The 16,013-nt window shown below is 36.2% G+C and overlaps 1 protein-coding gene across 3 annotated transcripts in view; it reads left to right on the top strand.

The window, feature by feature from the left end:
• The window catches only part of ND-B12 (NADH dehydrogenase [ubiquinone] 1 beta subcomplex subunit 3), a 31,980-nt gene extending 16,195 nt beyond the window's left edge, over window positions 1-15,785 (top strand). For all 3 annotated transcript variants that reach the window (XM_081745230.1, XM_081745241.1, XM_081745250.1), the window contains 2 exons: window positions 5,574-5,717; window positions 15,461-15,785. In XM_081745230.1, the coding sequence (XP_081601356.1) occupies window positions 5,581-5,717; window positions 15,461-15,641 (318 nt within the window). In that variant the 5' untranslated portion in view covers window positions 5,574-5,580 and the 3' untranslated portion in view covers window positions 15,642-15,785. The remainder of the gene's footprint in view (window positions 1-5,573; window positions 5,718-15,460) is intronic.
• The last annotated feature ends 228 nt before the right edge of the window (window positions 15,786-16,013 follow it).

The raw sequence follows: 16,013 nt of genomic DNA, 5'->3' as shown, positions 1-16,013 counted from the left end.
GTTTAAAACAAATGATTAAAACATGTTTTAAACAATTGATTTTGTTTTAAACACGTGTATTTTTTAAGACTTGTTTCAAACATATGTTTATTTTTATTTCAGTTCATTTTTGTAATAAATAAATAAATAAATAAATAAATAAAATAAAAAAAAACATCCAAAGAAAGAAAATGGTCGAAAAGTGCTTCTCATTCAAAAGAATATTTTCTTCCCATGTGAATGTTTTGATTTCTCGTGGCTACAGCAGCGATGTGGGTTTTTCCGGGTATTTTCGGGTTTAATTGGGTTTTTTCGAAATATTTCAATGTCTTTGGAGTAAAAGTGTTAAAATTTGATTTATATTTCAAGATTGTCATTGTCGCAACTTGCAACAATATTCTGTTCACTACTGTTTTGAAAAAATGGCCGCAATTTTGAAATTTTACATTGAATCACCAAGAAAATCTACACGGCAAATTTAGAACGTCTTGCTTCTATCCTCAAAATTTAAACTTAAAGGCCCGAAAATTGCACTCTGTAGCGTGGATACCCTCTAGTTGAAAAATGGCCGCCATTTTGAAATTTTACGTTGGATGGCCGCCAAAATATATATACAGCTAATTTAGAGTTCTCGTGCTTCTACTCTGAAAATTTGTATTCAAAAGACCCAAAATTGCGCCTTGTAGTGTGGATACCTGCTATTTTGAAGGAAAAAAAATTCCACCATTTTGAAATTTTACGTTGGTATGCCGCCAAAATCGATACAGGAAATCTAGTGTGTCTCGTGCTTGTACCCTGAAAATTTAAACTTAAAAGACCGAAAGTTGTACCCTGTAATGTGTGTGGTACAGGCAGACAAACGAACAAGTGTAGATCAAGTCATCCCAGGAGCTTTAGTAACGTTCGCCAAATATGAATACCAAATATATTAATTTAAAACAAAGATATCACTCATGGCAAATATTTTACGGTGTAAAATAAATGGTTTTGTTTTTGAAGTTCAAACTGACACACAATCATAGTCATACGTCTTGCGAATAAAAACCAGAAAAATAAACACACTGCTGAACAAGACTGCACTTATTTAATATAAAAACACATTTACACGTGACGTTTCGATCTTCTAGCCAAGGTCTTCTGATGAGGATCTTGGCTAGAAGTCGAAACGTCACGTGTAAATGTGTTTTTATATTAAATAAGTGCAGTCTTGTTCAGCAGTGTGTTTATTTATTTATTTATTTATTTATTTATTTTTGAAGTTCACTTCCGATACTTTGCGCGTTCAATTACGGGAATTTCCCTAGTACTAGCAAGACTGTTCTTTCCTGAAAATGAATTCAAAACAATTAACAAAGAGATAATTCACATTTTATAAAATAAGTGTTTCAAACTGCCTTAAATGAAATTAAATATCTTCCAGCTTAAAATAAGTAGTTTTATTGTTGACGTATTCACTTCCGATGCTTTGTGCATTCAATTGCGGGAATTTCCCGAGCACTTATTTCACGACGTGTTTTCCCCGAAAATGTAGCTTTCTTTACTATACATCGACACTTCCACTAGTACGAATGTTTGACTTCAGCACTTGAAATAGTAGAGTTACATAGTCTTCGGAACTCCGAGCATTAAGCTCCTTAAATCTGACAAGAATTTTTACGCTATTGCTGGTGTTGATTCTACAGAATGCTTATTTGAAGAGTAGCAACTAATGACGGAACTACACTACTGTTGTTGTAAAACAAAATTTTACGTAAGAATACTTATGTTTCCATCAAATGTGTAAAATAATACAAATGTATTTACATATTTACTGCTGGTACAGGCACCTATGGCCTTAAACTCGTCAAATGCATTGGGGATAACGTCCCCCGGCGTCACCGAGTTGGCGAACACACTATTCACGGAAAGTATTTTCTAAAATATAAAATTGCATATTTTACTTCAAGTAGGCTATAAACACAATCCATACATTAATTTGTTCTGTAATTATCTCAAGCTAAAGTAAGCTTTTTTATTCGTTCAGTACATTCAGAACTTTATATAGGTCTAACGTTGAATGTTGTTGTATAATTTAACATGAAAGCATCTAATTCGCCCAAGGAAACTCGAAGATCTGATAAAAATCACTTTCAATGTGATCACCTTAGTTGTACCAATAATATACTAACAAAAAGGTCAAAAACCCAGGTGGGTTTTAAAGTGGTATTTTTCGGGCTGGGCTCACTTGGGCAAACCCTGTTTATTGTACTGTTTAAATGCTTATCAGTTAACTTGCGAGAAAGTGTCGTAGTCGAAGGTTGAAATTCTTATAGAAGTGATATTAAAAAATAAATAAAAGAATTATCATGGAAACAAGTTTTTGTGTTATATTCAGAAAACAAACAAAGGGTTTTTTGCTAAATTGGGATCCTGAAATATCGCAGGCATTCGTTGATACAGTACATGTTGGTTCTCAGTCTTCATATATACTTACTTTAGAGAAAGAAAAAATCCGAAATGAAAGAAAGAAAAACTATATGACAAGGTGCAATCTAGAGTTTTATATGATTGCTGCTAGAGAGGGGCGTCCGTTTAGAGGTCATCCACCCCCAATTTCAGATGTTGGTAGCAGTAATAAAGATTTAGAAACCCTTTACTCAGCAAAATCCACAGAAAAAAATTGAAGTCCTTATACCGAATAAATACGGACTTTGATTACAATTTCTATTGACCGTAAGGAACTATAGGCCTAAATTTCTTTCTTGTTTATTTTTTGGCCTAGGATTTCAAAGGTGGATCTACTTTCCAGTTTCGGGCCTGCTTAAAATTCTGGAAATTGGGCCTAAGCAACGTTCCAGTTTTGATCATCTATATTTCCTCCGTATTTATTCGGTGTAAGGACCTCAAACTTGTTCTGTTGGACTTTGCTTATCAAAAGGTTTCTAAAACTGCCTTACTGTCCCCAAAATCTGAGATTCAAGGTGGGGTTGGGGCGGCTGCCCTCTGCCCCACTGATGCTCCTGTCTAGCGGCTGTCGTATGAAACTATCCTACGCCATTTCATGTGGTTTTAGTTACATTTATTTCGAACTCTTGACTGCGGTTTTGAAATAGAATTCATTTCCTGAGTAAAATTGAACCTTATTGAAAATGGACTTTATTGTGCTCCATTGTTCGATTGTGCTCTGAACGCCCAAACATGACTTTTCTTCAATAAATTATTGACTTGAAAAAAGAAACCAATTATATAGGCTTGCAGAAAATATTCTAAAGTTAACACAACGCGAAGTGTGCTCCAAATATTACTTTTCGAAAATTTATTATTTTAAAATAATTTTAAAGTGTTCTGAAATAGTAATAAAATTTTGCAACTAAAATCTCACCCGCCTCACGAAACGTGAGTTTAGCCCCTAAGGACATAACTAGGAAACTTTCAGAAACATTAACTGTGAAATGACTTGTCTTAGGGCTAAAATAATCACACAGGCATATTTCTGGTAAAATTCTAACCTTAAAACATGTAAAATGACTCTCTTTGCATTTGAAATTTCGAATTGCAATCAAAGATGGTCGCTATGATGCTTGATAGCACCATCTGATGTGTCAGACCACTTTCAAGTTTCATCATTCTCCCTCAACCCGTTCTAAAAATGAGTGGAAGTTGTATGTTTAGAGCGAAAGTTTTTTTTTTTTTTTTTTAACTTTGAAAGTGGCAATTTTGAATTGAGATTGGTTTAGAGAGGTGATTAGGATTGTCTCTGCGCCCATTTGCAGTCAAGGGAAGGTTTGGGAGAACCTAGGGTCCACTCGCAGTCAAGAGATTGGTGTACGATCTCAGAGCCCAGACGTAGGCAAGAAAACAATAGGAGTGATCGATCTGCCGAGAGTGCTGTGGGATTTACAGGAACAACTAATAAAATAAGTCACTTTATTCATACAGACGTGAACTATTGTTGTTGTAAAACGTTTGTGGTACAAAAGTAGAAACACAGATTAAGAATGGGGACGAAGAATATGTAAGGATTTAGGGGGCTGCGGTGACTCAGTGGTAGAGCATTTATCTCTGGTGTTTGGGGTTCCTGGTTCGATCCCAGTTCGCGCCCAGTGAACTTTGTGGTGGACAAATACCGTGAGCGTGGGTTTCCTCGGAATTCTCCCGTTTCCTCCCACTTTCTTCATTCCACCGTTTCATTCATTTCTCATCATCATCTTCTCCTTTAGCCTAGCCGGCATAAGCGTGGGACGTAAAAGTTAAAGATTTCATTTCATATGTAAGGATTAAAGACAGACAACGGTAAACCTAAGTCATACCTAAGGAATGTTGAATTAAAGAAAGTATGTATATTTAAACAACGGAGAGAATGATGAGATAAAGTGCTTGGACGTCACAGTGCACAGAGCACTGTTATTATTTACATATGAGGTTATCTTCTGTGTCAACACTGATGTTTGACATGGCGGAAGCCCTTGTTAGAAGGAAGTCACTGTGCGAACGATGGGTATATGTGCGGATTGAATTCTGATAGATGATAGGTAGCGAAAAGATTATTGGTAGGATGCTTGGGATGTGTCCGGCTATAGATGGAGAGTAGATGCCGAAGTGGAGGATAGCAATAGTTAGGCGAGTTGGAAAGGTTACCATCAATGTGTATAGTATCCATAAGCGTATGATGCAGAGTTCTCCATTTCTTATCTATGTATCAGGAACTAAGATCTTTCAGATGGCTAGTGATGTGCGGGAATGTTAGTTTTGCGTGTAAGAGACACGTGGGACTAGATAAGCTGATTTGAAAAGCGAGACACAAACCATGATGATCTATAGTACGTAGTTAGTCATAAAATCACTCGCACTAACCCAGGCAGTATGACCATGAGTGAGACAAGGGCAATGATATCAATGTGTAATCCCAAGGTAGTACCGGACAGACGTTTCAATAGAGTTTTGGGCTTTCTCCTTGATGGAAAGAAGGTGAGGTTTCCAAGATAATTTAGTATCAAAGATTACCCTAGATATTTAGAAATAGTACTGGGATGGATGGGTCGCCTTCACGTTAATGCCAAGTAATGATGGATTGTGGCATACTCGACTATGTCTCTTGTGTGGAAGTATTACTAGAGTGTGGGTTTTGGTACAGTTTAATTTGAACTTTCATCGACTGCACTGGTTGCCAAAAGCATTTACAGCTTTTTATAGAGAAATGTTTATTTGATGCATAGTTTTGCAACAAGCCAGCAGTGCAGTATCATCTGCAAACGTTTAATTTCTATTTAATAAAACAAAGTGATACCCCAGTATAAATTGGTTCAGGCCTCACAGGCAGGTCAGTAACATATATAGTGTTAAGAAGTATTAATAATTCAATGTCAATTTATTAAAAATAATTAATGCTAAAACATTTTGTATGCAATTCTCAGCTGGAAGATTAGCAAAGTTTATTTAATATGTTATGTGTTTTTTCAAGGGTCTGTATGCAATATGAATGTAGTTAAAGGCCTAGTGTGAATTAATGGCTATAATTAATTCATTCACGGTATTTAACTTTACATTGATTGAATATCTGCATCATTTGTTTAATGCTGACGAAAGCTCGAATCAAATTCAATTATATTTTACAGATCCAAGATGGGAGGGGACCATGGTCATGGACATGCACCTTATAAGGTCCCTGATTACAGAATTTATAAAGTAGAAGATGCACCAGAACTAGTGAAACTCAGAGATGCGTTGGCGCAAAAGGGACTGAAGGATCCCTGGATTCGGTAAGACAGGGATAATAATAATAATAATAATAGAGTCGTAGGTGAATGGTAAGAGTGTCTCTTTTCCTCTCTAAAAAAGAAAATAAGTATTTTCTCTTTTTTTTCCTCTCCTTTCTTTCTTCCAGTGTAAGTTCTGGATTGCAGTGGAGTGGGAAATTACGTCTCTTCTACTGAATATTATTTTCTCTCATGGTAGCTCTCCCTCGCTTTTTTAACTATTTTTTTCTTTCTTTTTTCTTTTTTTTAAGTTTGTCCAAATATTAATGCTGGAATCTAAATATGTTACGTTACGGCCGTTATCCTAATAATAAACAGCAGAGGACATTCATATTAGAAATCGTCACAATACAGTTTCTAGTTTCTACAGACCTGAAAGTCACGGAAATGACATTTGGTTCAGGAAAGCCAGGGAAGCATATAAGTAATCGGGAAAATTTAACACATATAGTAGACTCACAGCTATCCATTCTTATATGGCGGAAAGGTACAAAAAGCAGTGGATAATAAAAAGCCAGGGCCGGTGTACTGTAATTCTCATTTCTGCCCATATCCACCATTAAAAACACACTATTCATACCAAAACTCATTCATATTTTCTGACCTCTTAGGTCAGTTCTTTATGAATGTTTATTATGTGCTGTATTGTAAATAAATAAATAATAAAACAAAAAAGGAAGTCTAAGAATAAAAATATTGTACTCATTTTAAGACATTTTGGGGCCAGATTATAATGGCTAACTTAAATGCAGGAAACATAAAATGATGCATTATATCAGATACAATTTTAAAATAAACAAATAATTAACGTAAAATGTAGGCTTAGTTCTTAAAAAAAAAACTTTTTGACCATGGATAAATGATTACACAAAAATGTAAAAAAGATAGGCTTAAGAAGAGTTTTTAGTGAGTGAAAAAGTCCTTAATAGATGATTGTTTCTCCTTGACAAAGTCGCATTTTTATAAAGGCATTAAATGTTGAGTAGATCTTTCAAAAAATTAATCGTAATTTTATTGCGGAACTTTTTTTTTTTTTTAAATCTAGGCCGATAGTCGAAAGTCTATTAAAATATCTTAGGAATAAAGAAGCTGAAACTAGGTTACACCAGGCTGCTGGTAGGTATATTTGAATATGCATATTTAAAAAATAATAATATTTTTAAATTAGTAGATAAATGATTAGGAGCTGACTACTAAGCAAAAAGAAATTTATAGAAGAATTTTACGCTATGTTCAGTGAACGCGGCAAAGATATCAGAAACACTTAAGAGATTAATAGTAAATTACGACGGGATGAAGAAACTAAAGATATAGAAAAGAGAAAATTAGAAACTGAGTTAAAGCAGCTTAAAAGAAAAGAAAGGATAAGATGAGAAGCAGATTCGTACAATTAGACATTGAAAATAAAGTACAAGAACTGCGAAAGAAAATTAAACATAGGTAAAATTTCTTCGTATGTATCAATTTCATAAAGAAACGAGTACATTCCATGGAATTAAACATTAATATTAAAGTAATGGAATAATTGAAAATAGAGGGAGAGAAAGATAAACAGAAGTAGCGTTTAAAAATTTAAGTTATCAGTAGTGTTGTTAATATGTGACTGAACACTTAATTGTAATTCCGTGTAATCAGTATATATGGACAATTATAATCCACGAAGCACGTTGAATTAAAAGAATAGAAATCGAAAACAAAACTATTAAAATATCATATAAACATTTGTAGCAGGTTCATATATCCCTTATTTTGTAACTAAGCATTAAATTGTAATATTAAAAATAACCTGGAAAGATAGAACGTATAGGCGAAGTATGGTCGACAAAAATGTCAGGAAAAATTTACATTGAAGTGAGGAAAATTAAAACTAAGGTATCTGTGTAAACCGTGCAATATATATGCTCACCAGCCAAAACATTATGACCACTCGTTATTTTTCAGCAAAGTTATTCAGCTGACGTAAGAGCCACGGGGCACAAAAGAACCGCTCGGCAGACGGTAACAGAAATCTCACTCAATTAGTCAATGTAATGTTTCTGCGTATAATGAGGAAGGCCAGCGACAGATCAGAGTTCGCTTGGGGCCAGATTGTGGTGGCCAGACGGCTGGGAACGAGCATCTTGGAAACAGCGCAACTTGTCGGGTATTCGCGAACTGTCGTAGTTAATGTCTTCCAAAAGTGGGAAAATGGAAGTGAAACCAACACCAAACAAGACGTGGGGCGGCCACATCTCATTAAAAACGTCGGACGTCGAGGTTTGTACAACAGGCTAGAACATAAACTGTGGTGCAGACTTTAATAGTGGACAAAGCACCAGTGTGTCTGAGCACACTGTTAGATACGAGCCTCCGCAGCTGATGCCTTCAGCCTTGTTGCTGCCGTCCTGCGAGACAAAAGTGGACATATCAGGTACAAGGTAGGTGGTTGTAATGTTTTGGTTCGTGAATATTTTACTGTACAGATACATACATATTAATGCTCATATTTAAATATGGATACACACTTGTCTATTTTGAAATAATTAAATTGAAACAGTAATTTTTAAGTTACAATTAAACGTTATAATAGTGTTAAATTGGCAAATTACCTGCATAATAGCGACATCTATTAACGTCAGGTGGGCAAACGATAGCGCAGGTAGCGACATCTATTAGCGTGATTGTTTATTATTTGGAATATGCGTGACATATGGTCCCTTGCTCGAAACTTCATAACAAGGAACTGCATAATTTATATCAGTTACCAAACATTTTGAGTCTAGGAGGCTCAGGTGGACAGCTCATGAAACCAGAATGAAAGTAAGTATGAACGCTTTCAAAATTTTAACTAACAATCCAATGGGGAAACGACTATTAGTTAGATCTAGGCAAAGATTGGAGGACAATATTAAGATAGATCTCACAGAAGTAGGAATACAAGGTAGAAACTGGATCTAGTTCCCTAAGGACAGAAGTCAATGGAGAGCTTTTGTGAACACGGCATTGAACCTCCGTGTTCCATAGGCCATGAAGTGAGTGAGTCAGCGTGACACACTGAGACGTTTTCCGTGTATACAATACCGGCCGAAAGGACATGACATTGTGGTTTTTATAGTATAACTAATTTTAGAGCTTACAGTACGCAATGAACTTTTTACAGGAAATGGCAGGAGCTATGTGCATATTACTACAAAGTAGTTCGCAAATAAGTGAAGCAAAAACTGATTTTATCAAATTTCTTTTGACTTTGAGGGTATTTGCCTGGGAGTGGTACATGTCCTTTTGTAAGTACTTTCTTTAGTTTTCTCTTCATTGTTTTGCATTTCAAAAACATTTTAAATATTATTTTTGTTTGTTCAAAGCGCGTGGAGCTCTATATCCGGATGAGAGGCAGCAGCGAGCCGTTGAAGGTCGAAAACGAAGGATGACACACTGTAAGCTTGTTCAGTAGTTTGGCGTTTTCAGAACAACGGTAACGAATTTTTTTGAAGCGGTGGAACCTGCAAGTCGGACATATGAAGAACATTTCAAGTGACCGTTCCTTAGGTGATTGTAACATCCATCGTATATCCAGATGTGACTGCCATCTCACAACGCCCGGATTCACCAAGGAAATATTAACCACAAAAGGCCCTTCACGTCTGTACGGACCATCATTACCATCTGCGATCAGCAGGACTAATGTCACAACGTCCAGTCAAGAAATCTTAACATTTTTAATGCTCAATTCCAGTGGCCGAAATCATTTTTTTTGGGGGGGGGGGGGAATTCAGCAGTGGTCTATGTTATTTGGACATACTAGAACAGGGAGGTCGACGGCCAGCTACTAAGCTTTGGCTCCTAAATATCAAAAATCGACCATCAAGCATGGCGGAGGAAAAGTCATCCTTTCCAGTTAAGAATACGTGGACACGTCACTAAATTGAGAGTTGGGTCGTCAAATTTCCATTAGAAATTTGGAAAATATTATGCTGCCTTATGCGAGGCGTTCTCGTGGTTGTGAATGTCTTTTTATTAGCAGAATAACGATCTGAAGTATAATGCTACTGATGTACAGGTATAATCCCAGCGCCACTATATACCACTCCTCGACTGGCCAATCTAAAGCCGTGACCTGAATATCATAGAGCATCTGTGGAACAAACACCATACAAAAAAACTGAAAGATTCAGTAGCTGTAGGGAGAGTGGAACAACATTTCCTAGACAGTGATCGATACATATATCTATCACTTCTTGACTGGTGTAGAGCGCCGATCAAAGCAAATGGCTTCATTACTGTAAATCAAACTTCGATGCTTGTTTTGATTGATTGTTTGAGTTTTGATAAAATCTTCTTTGTGGGTACAATCGAACGTAGAATTACGTTAAATAAGCGATAAACACTTTCAGAAAAAAAACGTACTTCAATTTGCTGAATATTAGTTCACTCTACTATCTGTTAAACTCTAAAAACCAAAATGTCAAATCTGTTTGCCTATATTTTAAGTGGGATTATTATTATCTAAAGCCTAAATTAAATCTGTTCGTAAAACAAATTCAAGGGCTATTATTTTTCAGTGACTAGTTAGTTAAAAGTTTTAATGGTAAATATAAATTATTTAATAGTAATTGTATTGTACTTAAAAGCTGTTCAAATATCTGTTAGGTGAGTTGCAACTTTCGTAGAACTCTCTAGTTAGAGTTGCAAGCGAATACGTAGAATAAGCAATAGTGTTGCTACATGTTGCCGTATCTATTTTGATAAGACCCTCCTGGACGCTTCACAGCTACTTCTCTGTTTCTTAAATTCTCTTTTGCTCTCCTCCTGCTACTTTCCCAACCTATTTGATGAAGCGTCAGCAAAAGTGTTTATACTGTACTTTTTAGTGTGTGGGATTGTTTTCATTATTTTCTGGTTAGTAATTGACTTCTTTACTTTGAATTTATGTTGTCTTATTGTTCTCCACTGGCGAAATAGAAAGTCATACTCTGCTACCGTATTTTCTGTGTCCCTTTTACGGCACGTTTTAGTAACCAAAACAAATTGTGCACTGTGATTATTAAAAGTTGCGCATAATTTGAAAAAAAAAAAAAAAAATCGTCCGTAATTTCATTTTTATTTTACGTATAACTTAGAAACCATCATATTTTACAAGCTTGTATAACAGGTCAAGATCTACCACCATGCCAAGCTTGGTCTAGATCGGGTAAGTTCGGTTCAACTCGTATGATGTGTATTGCGCGTTTAGCGTACAAGAGAATCAAATCCATTTTTGGTCATTTTGGACATTATATATCTTAAATATCTTTCTCTCTGAAACTCGTTTCAGTGCGTACAAAATTCGTGTCCAGATATTGTAAATAACTCATAATTATAAACTTAAAAACTTTTCCTTGTACTTAATCGTACCGTACAAACTTGATCTATTTTTCTTACAACTATGGTAATTGGATTTTATTCCTTTGTCCTCTGAACACCGCATATACTGTCTTCGTCAGGGAAATTTCGTGGTAAAATCAAATGAAAAATGAAAATACAGGGTGAAGCACGAAATGTCATACCATTTGTTGTTTTGTTCATTACACACGTAATATTATAGATGGAATGTTGAAAACTCGTATTCGTATACTTTGGTTTATGGAAAAACCGATAGATGTCACGAGAAGTTAGTATCGAATATTTACTTGGCGCCAAATAGCGGTTTTCATGATGGCGGATAAGAGCAGATTGAGTGTCGAACACAAAGTGGAAGTTGTATTTTTTTTTTTTTAACAGAAGCGAGGAGTTTTGTAGCGACATAAACAGAGCTCCCAGCTGTCCTATTTTCCTGTTTTTTCCTATATTTTGGAAATGTGTGTATATTTGTCCTATATTTTGATCTTGTCCTTTATTTCCTATATTTTTCAATGATTGAATTATTATAAATACAAGCCATGGGCAGTTCCAGTGATATTTAAATTGCTGCATATTAGCAATATGTCAAATGTGTCATAGCATTTTTTTCCCCCCTGAGAGACTAGTCACTAATCCTCAGTATTATTTTTTTTTTTAATTTTCTTTTTCGTATCCTCTCACGTCCACTCTTTTTCTTTCCTGTGTGCTTATTCTTCCCCAGTGAAGCTTAACTGAGGAACCTTGCCATGCTCCAGTTTCTTATAACGCAATCTGTGTTAGCATTAGTCTTTGAGTAGTGTGCGCAGCAGTATTGGCTAGGCATTAAGGTTTGTTGGTATTCACCAACATATCCCAACGCCTTCCAATATTGCTGTATATAATATGCAGGGTTCCCACGTGTTCTGGAAAAACTGGAAATAAAAGTGTCATGCAAACGCGCTGAAAAAGTCACGGAAAGCAGAAAAATGGTGAAAATCTTGGAAATTATTTGTGAACTGGAAATATCCTGAAGTTTATGTTGTATATTAGCTGTTAGAGGTGTATATATAATTTGCAGTGCTATGATGAGTGAAATGCTGTTACATAATTTATTTCAGAGGGAAATACGTTGATGAAACAATTTAATGTTTAATTAGATTCAAATATTTCATTACAGAGAAATAAGTCATAAATCTTTTTTTTTCCATTAGAAAGATCTGAAGTAATAAAAAATTAAGTTCTAGTAAGTTCAAAAAGTACAAGGTTATACATACTCTTATTCTGTATTAATCTAAATCTTGTTTTCAGTTGCTCATTGGGTGAAGAGTGGCATTTTCTTACAATACATTTATATTTTTTTTGTGTTTCAGAGCATAATATTCTATTGTATAAACCAAACTGTCCTATTTTGTAAACCAAACTGTCCTATTTTATAAATCAAACTGTCCTATATTTTTTCAATGTCTTGCTGGGAGCAAGGGCGCCGATCCTTGGGGCTCAAGGGGTCCCGGGTCCCCCAAAGCTCATGTGAGCCCCCCTATTGTATATTTGAATATACAATATTTGGCATAATTTGAGTGCAATTTGTCTTAAAATCTTCATATATATACCTTTTGCATCTGAATGCCCCCCCCCCCCCAATTTACAGAGAAATCGGCGCCCTTGGCTGGGAGACGTTTTCGTACACACGTTCGCACAAAATGGGCTCTATGTAAACAGAGTGTTCAGAGATTGTATCGTCAATTTGAAACAACTAGTGTGGTGGAGAAGAATCGATAGCGCGAATCAAGTGTCTACACCCCTGAAAACTTCGAAGCAGTTTGCGTTGCTTTGACACGACGTCCTAGCTAATCAACAAGGAGGACGGCTGCTGAGTTAGGAATACTTCGTCGGTCGATATAATGGAAGCCTGCAACTGCAGCTTAACTCAGGGCTCTCATCATGCAGTTGTGCCGTCTAATTTCGGAAGACTTGTGCAGGAAGGTTGAGACAAATGTAAAGGTTCGCTTGCAAGAGGTTGTGAAACAAAATATTGATCACATTGAACATATACTATAAAAGTAACCAAGAAAGTTCTGTCGCTTTTTCACCCACCACCTCATAACATCGATATGTTTCTTAAGACGCACCTGGAAGATCAAAAACAGTCCCCATCAGCATCGACGTCCTTCTACCAACGCTCTGGAAGGTCATGGATTCCATCGCCGTAGAACTTGGTGGGTCGTGAAGCGAACAAGGTATCAAGTGCATTTTGCACCTCTATTAGGGATTTGAACTTGGCGCCCTCTAACGTGATTGTCCAACGAATGGAACAGGTGATAATCGAACGGTGCAATGTCCGGGGAGTATGGCGGATGCAATAGTGTTTCCCGTCCAAGACGTAGAATGGTGTCCCGGGACATCGTAGCCACGTGGGGCTTAGCGTTGTCCTGTAATAGGAGGACCCCTTTACGATTCGGAAGTGCTGGCTCCAGAGTTTTGAGTTTTTCTTGAACACGGCTCAACTGCTGACAGTGACAGTACACAGTTGCATTGATGCTCTGACCAGCTGGTAGCAGTTCCTGATTCACGATGCCGCGAGCAGTGCACCAAACACACAGGAGGATCTTATTCTGGTGCAGTGTTGGTTTCGGAATCGGTTCATGGATGCTAACCAATGATAATGGCGCCGTGGAGCTTCATTTTGGACCCACTTCTCATCACATATCAACACCATGTCCAGAAATGGCTCCTACCCCAAACGAGACAGCAAAGGAACAGTGTTTGCTCGCGTTGCTTTCTGGCCCAGAGTCAAATCATGTGGGACCCATCGACTCAACTTTAATACTTCCGAAGTTGATGGAGCTGCCGCCGAATGTTTTTTACACTCACACTTCTGTACATATTTAGCCACTGTTCGCCCTAATGGCTGCCTGAAAATCTTTATTTTGCACATGTTGGTCTTCCAGTACGTGGTGCGTCTTCGAGTGTTTCGTCACAGTCCTTAAACTTGTTAAACCACTGTTGCACTGTCCGCGTAGTCACGACATCCTCACCAAAGGCTTGGCATATCTTCCACCCCGCTGCAGCGGCGCTTGACCCCAGTTTGAACTTGTACAGCATACACGCCCTTCTGTGGAGGCCCCATGTTTACTCTATTCTTACGCAGGTTCACGGTGTAACTGATCTGCCGCAACCAGGTAGTATGTTGGATAAACCCACACCAACAACTGACCTTCGCCTTATCTTCATTCGCATTGAACTCACGATGTAAGGGCTAATTGAACACAGACCCCCACAAAAAGCGACAGAATTTTCTTGATTACCTTTATACATTGAACTAAATATCCATGCTCATAAATTAATTCTGTACTAATTTTGTAATATTTTGAGGTTAAATACATGTGTAATGAACAAAACAAATTGTATGACATTTTGTGCGCTACCCTGTATTTTTGGTTTAATAATATTCAGGTTTAATTGGAATTCATTTAAATCACTTTATTTTTTAAATAAAAATCATTGATTTAAATCAAATTCCGAAATAAATTAATGTAAAGTGAAAATAAGTAAAATCCAGTTTGTTCTGTTATTTCGATTATGGAAGAAGATAATCATAATACAGCGAGAGAGAAATATATGTACAGCACAGTATGAAAACGAGTATCATGTAGAGAATGATTAGGGAAAATCCCATTTTGAACGGATAGCAGGGGAATCCTGCTTTCTTCTCTTCGTAACTTATGAGTTTGTAAATCGTTAACTATTCCGTAGGGGAAATCACAGTCGACATTTAAGACGAAAATTCTTTTGTGTGCGCGTCTGTTTGTTCCCAGATAATAGGGGCGTATTTAGAGGGATTCTATCCCCTCTCGGAAACTTATTATTTTTTTTTTTAAGATTTTATAACTTCAGGCGAAATTTATGCATTTTATATGTATTTCGTGCTGCAAGCTAGTTCCGATTTTTTAAAAATATACCCGTGCCAATAATCAGTAACTTTTGTGAGAAAGGGTGTGATGTTGATAAACGTTGATGTACTTTTTCCTTAATGCTTATAAAACATTGTTTGGGATTGAAATAGGTTAACAATTGGGATTAATTCAAGGTCCAACCTCAATAGTTCCACTTAAATGGCATAATTAACATTTAATACTAATTCTTAATATTTTTTTCTTCCGTTCGAGACTTGTATCATACGAGGAGAAAGATGTGATTTAAATAAAAAAATCGATTTAAACAAAAAAAATGATTTTTTTAAACAAATCATTTATGATTTTTTCCACCATGCTAACAAGCAAAAATGATGTGAAAATAAACGTATAGTAATTTTAAATCAGATTATGAATGATTGAGTCAGTTGATTTTGTAGTGTGGTGATCATTTTATCATTGTGGTGGAAGCTCATGAAACTTATTGCGTTGTCATTGCAGGAATGAAGTTTGGAGGTATGATCCAAGACATTTTGGGACGGCGAAGCAACGATGGATGGATTTTCTGTTTCGTGGTTTTCGATATGGATTTGCTGCCTTTCTGGTTACTATCGCATTAGAGAAAGCTTGGGAGAAACTAGGGCCAAGCGATCAACATGGACATGGAGGGGGTCATCATTAATTATAACTTAGGAATGTAGTGTGTAATATATGCATATTGTTAACTTTCAAAAGAAAGGTGTGATTAGAACTGTGTAGATATTTTCGTCACATTCATTTTTGTTTTTAAAACATTAGATTAATAAAGACATTTTTCAAAAAATAATATTAAATTTCCTTAAAATGTATTAGAAGTAACTAACGTAAAAGCTAATTTGTCCTGTCTATAGTGTGCATACGTGACAATTGATTTAATTTAATATGATCAACGATTATTATTAGAGCTAGTATATGATGCGCTCAAGTATAAAAGAGCGGATTCAGACATATATCGGTGTGCAAGACAGGTGCGCCATTTATTCATATTAGTTGGTTGGAATAAAAAGGTCATTGA

The sequence above is a fragment of the Thermobia domestica genome, chromosome 2 (assembly GCF_964235325.1).
Source record: "Thermobia domestica chromosome 2, izTheDome1.hap1.1, whole genome shotgun sequence".
NCBI lineage: Eukaryota > Metazoa > Arthropoda > Insecta > Zygentoma > Lepismatidae > Thermobia > Thermobia domestica.
The sequence above is the reverse complement of the archived record's forward strand: the minus strand, read 5'-3'. Positions and strand labels throughout refer to the sequence as shown.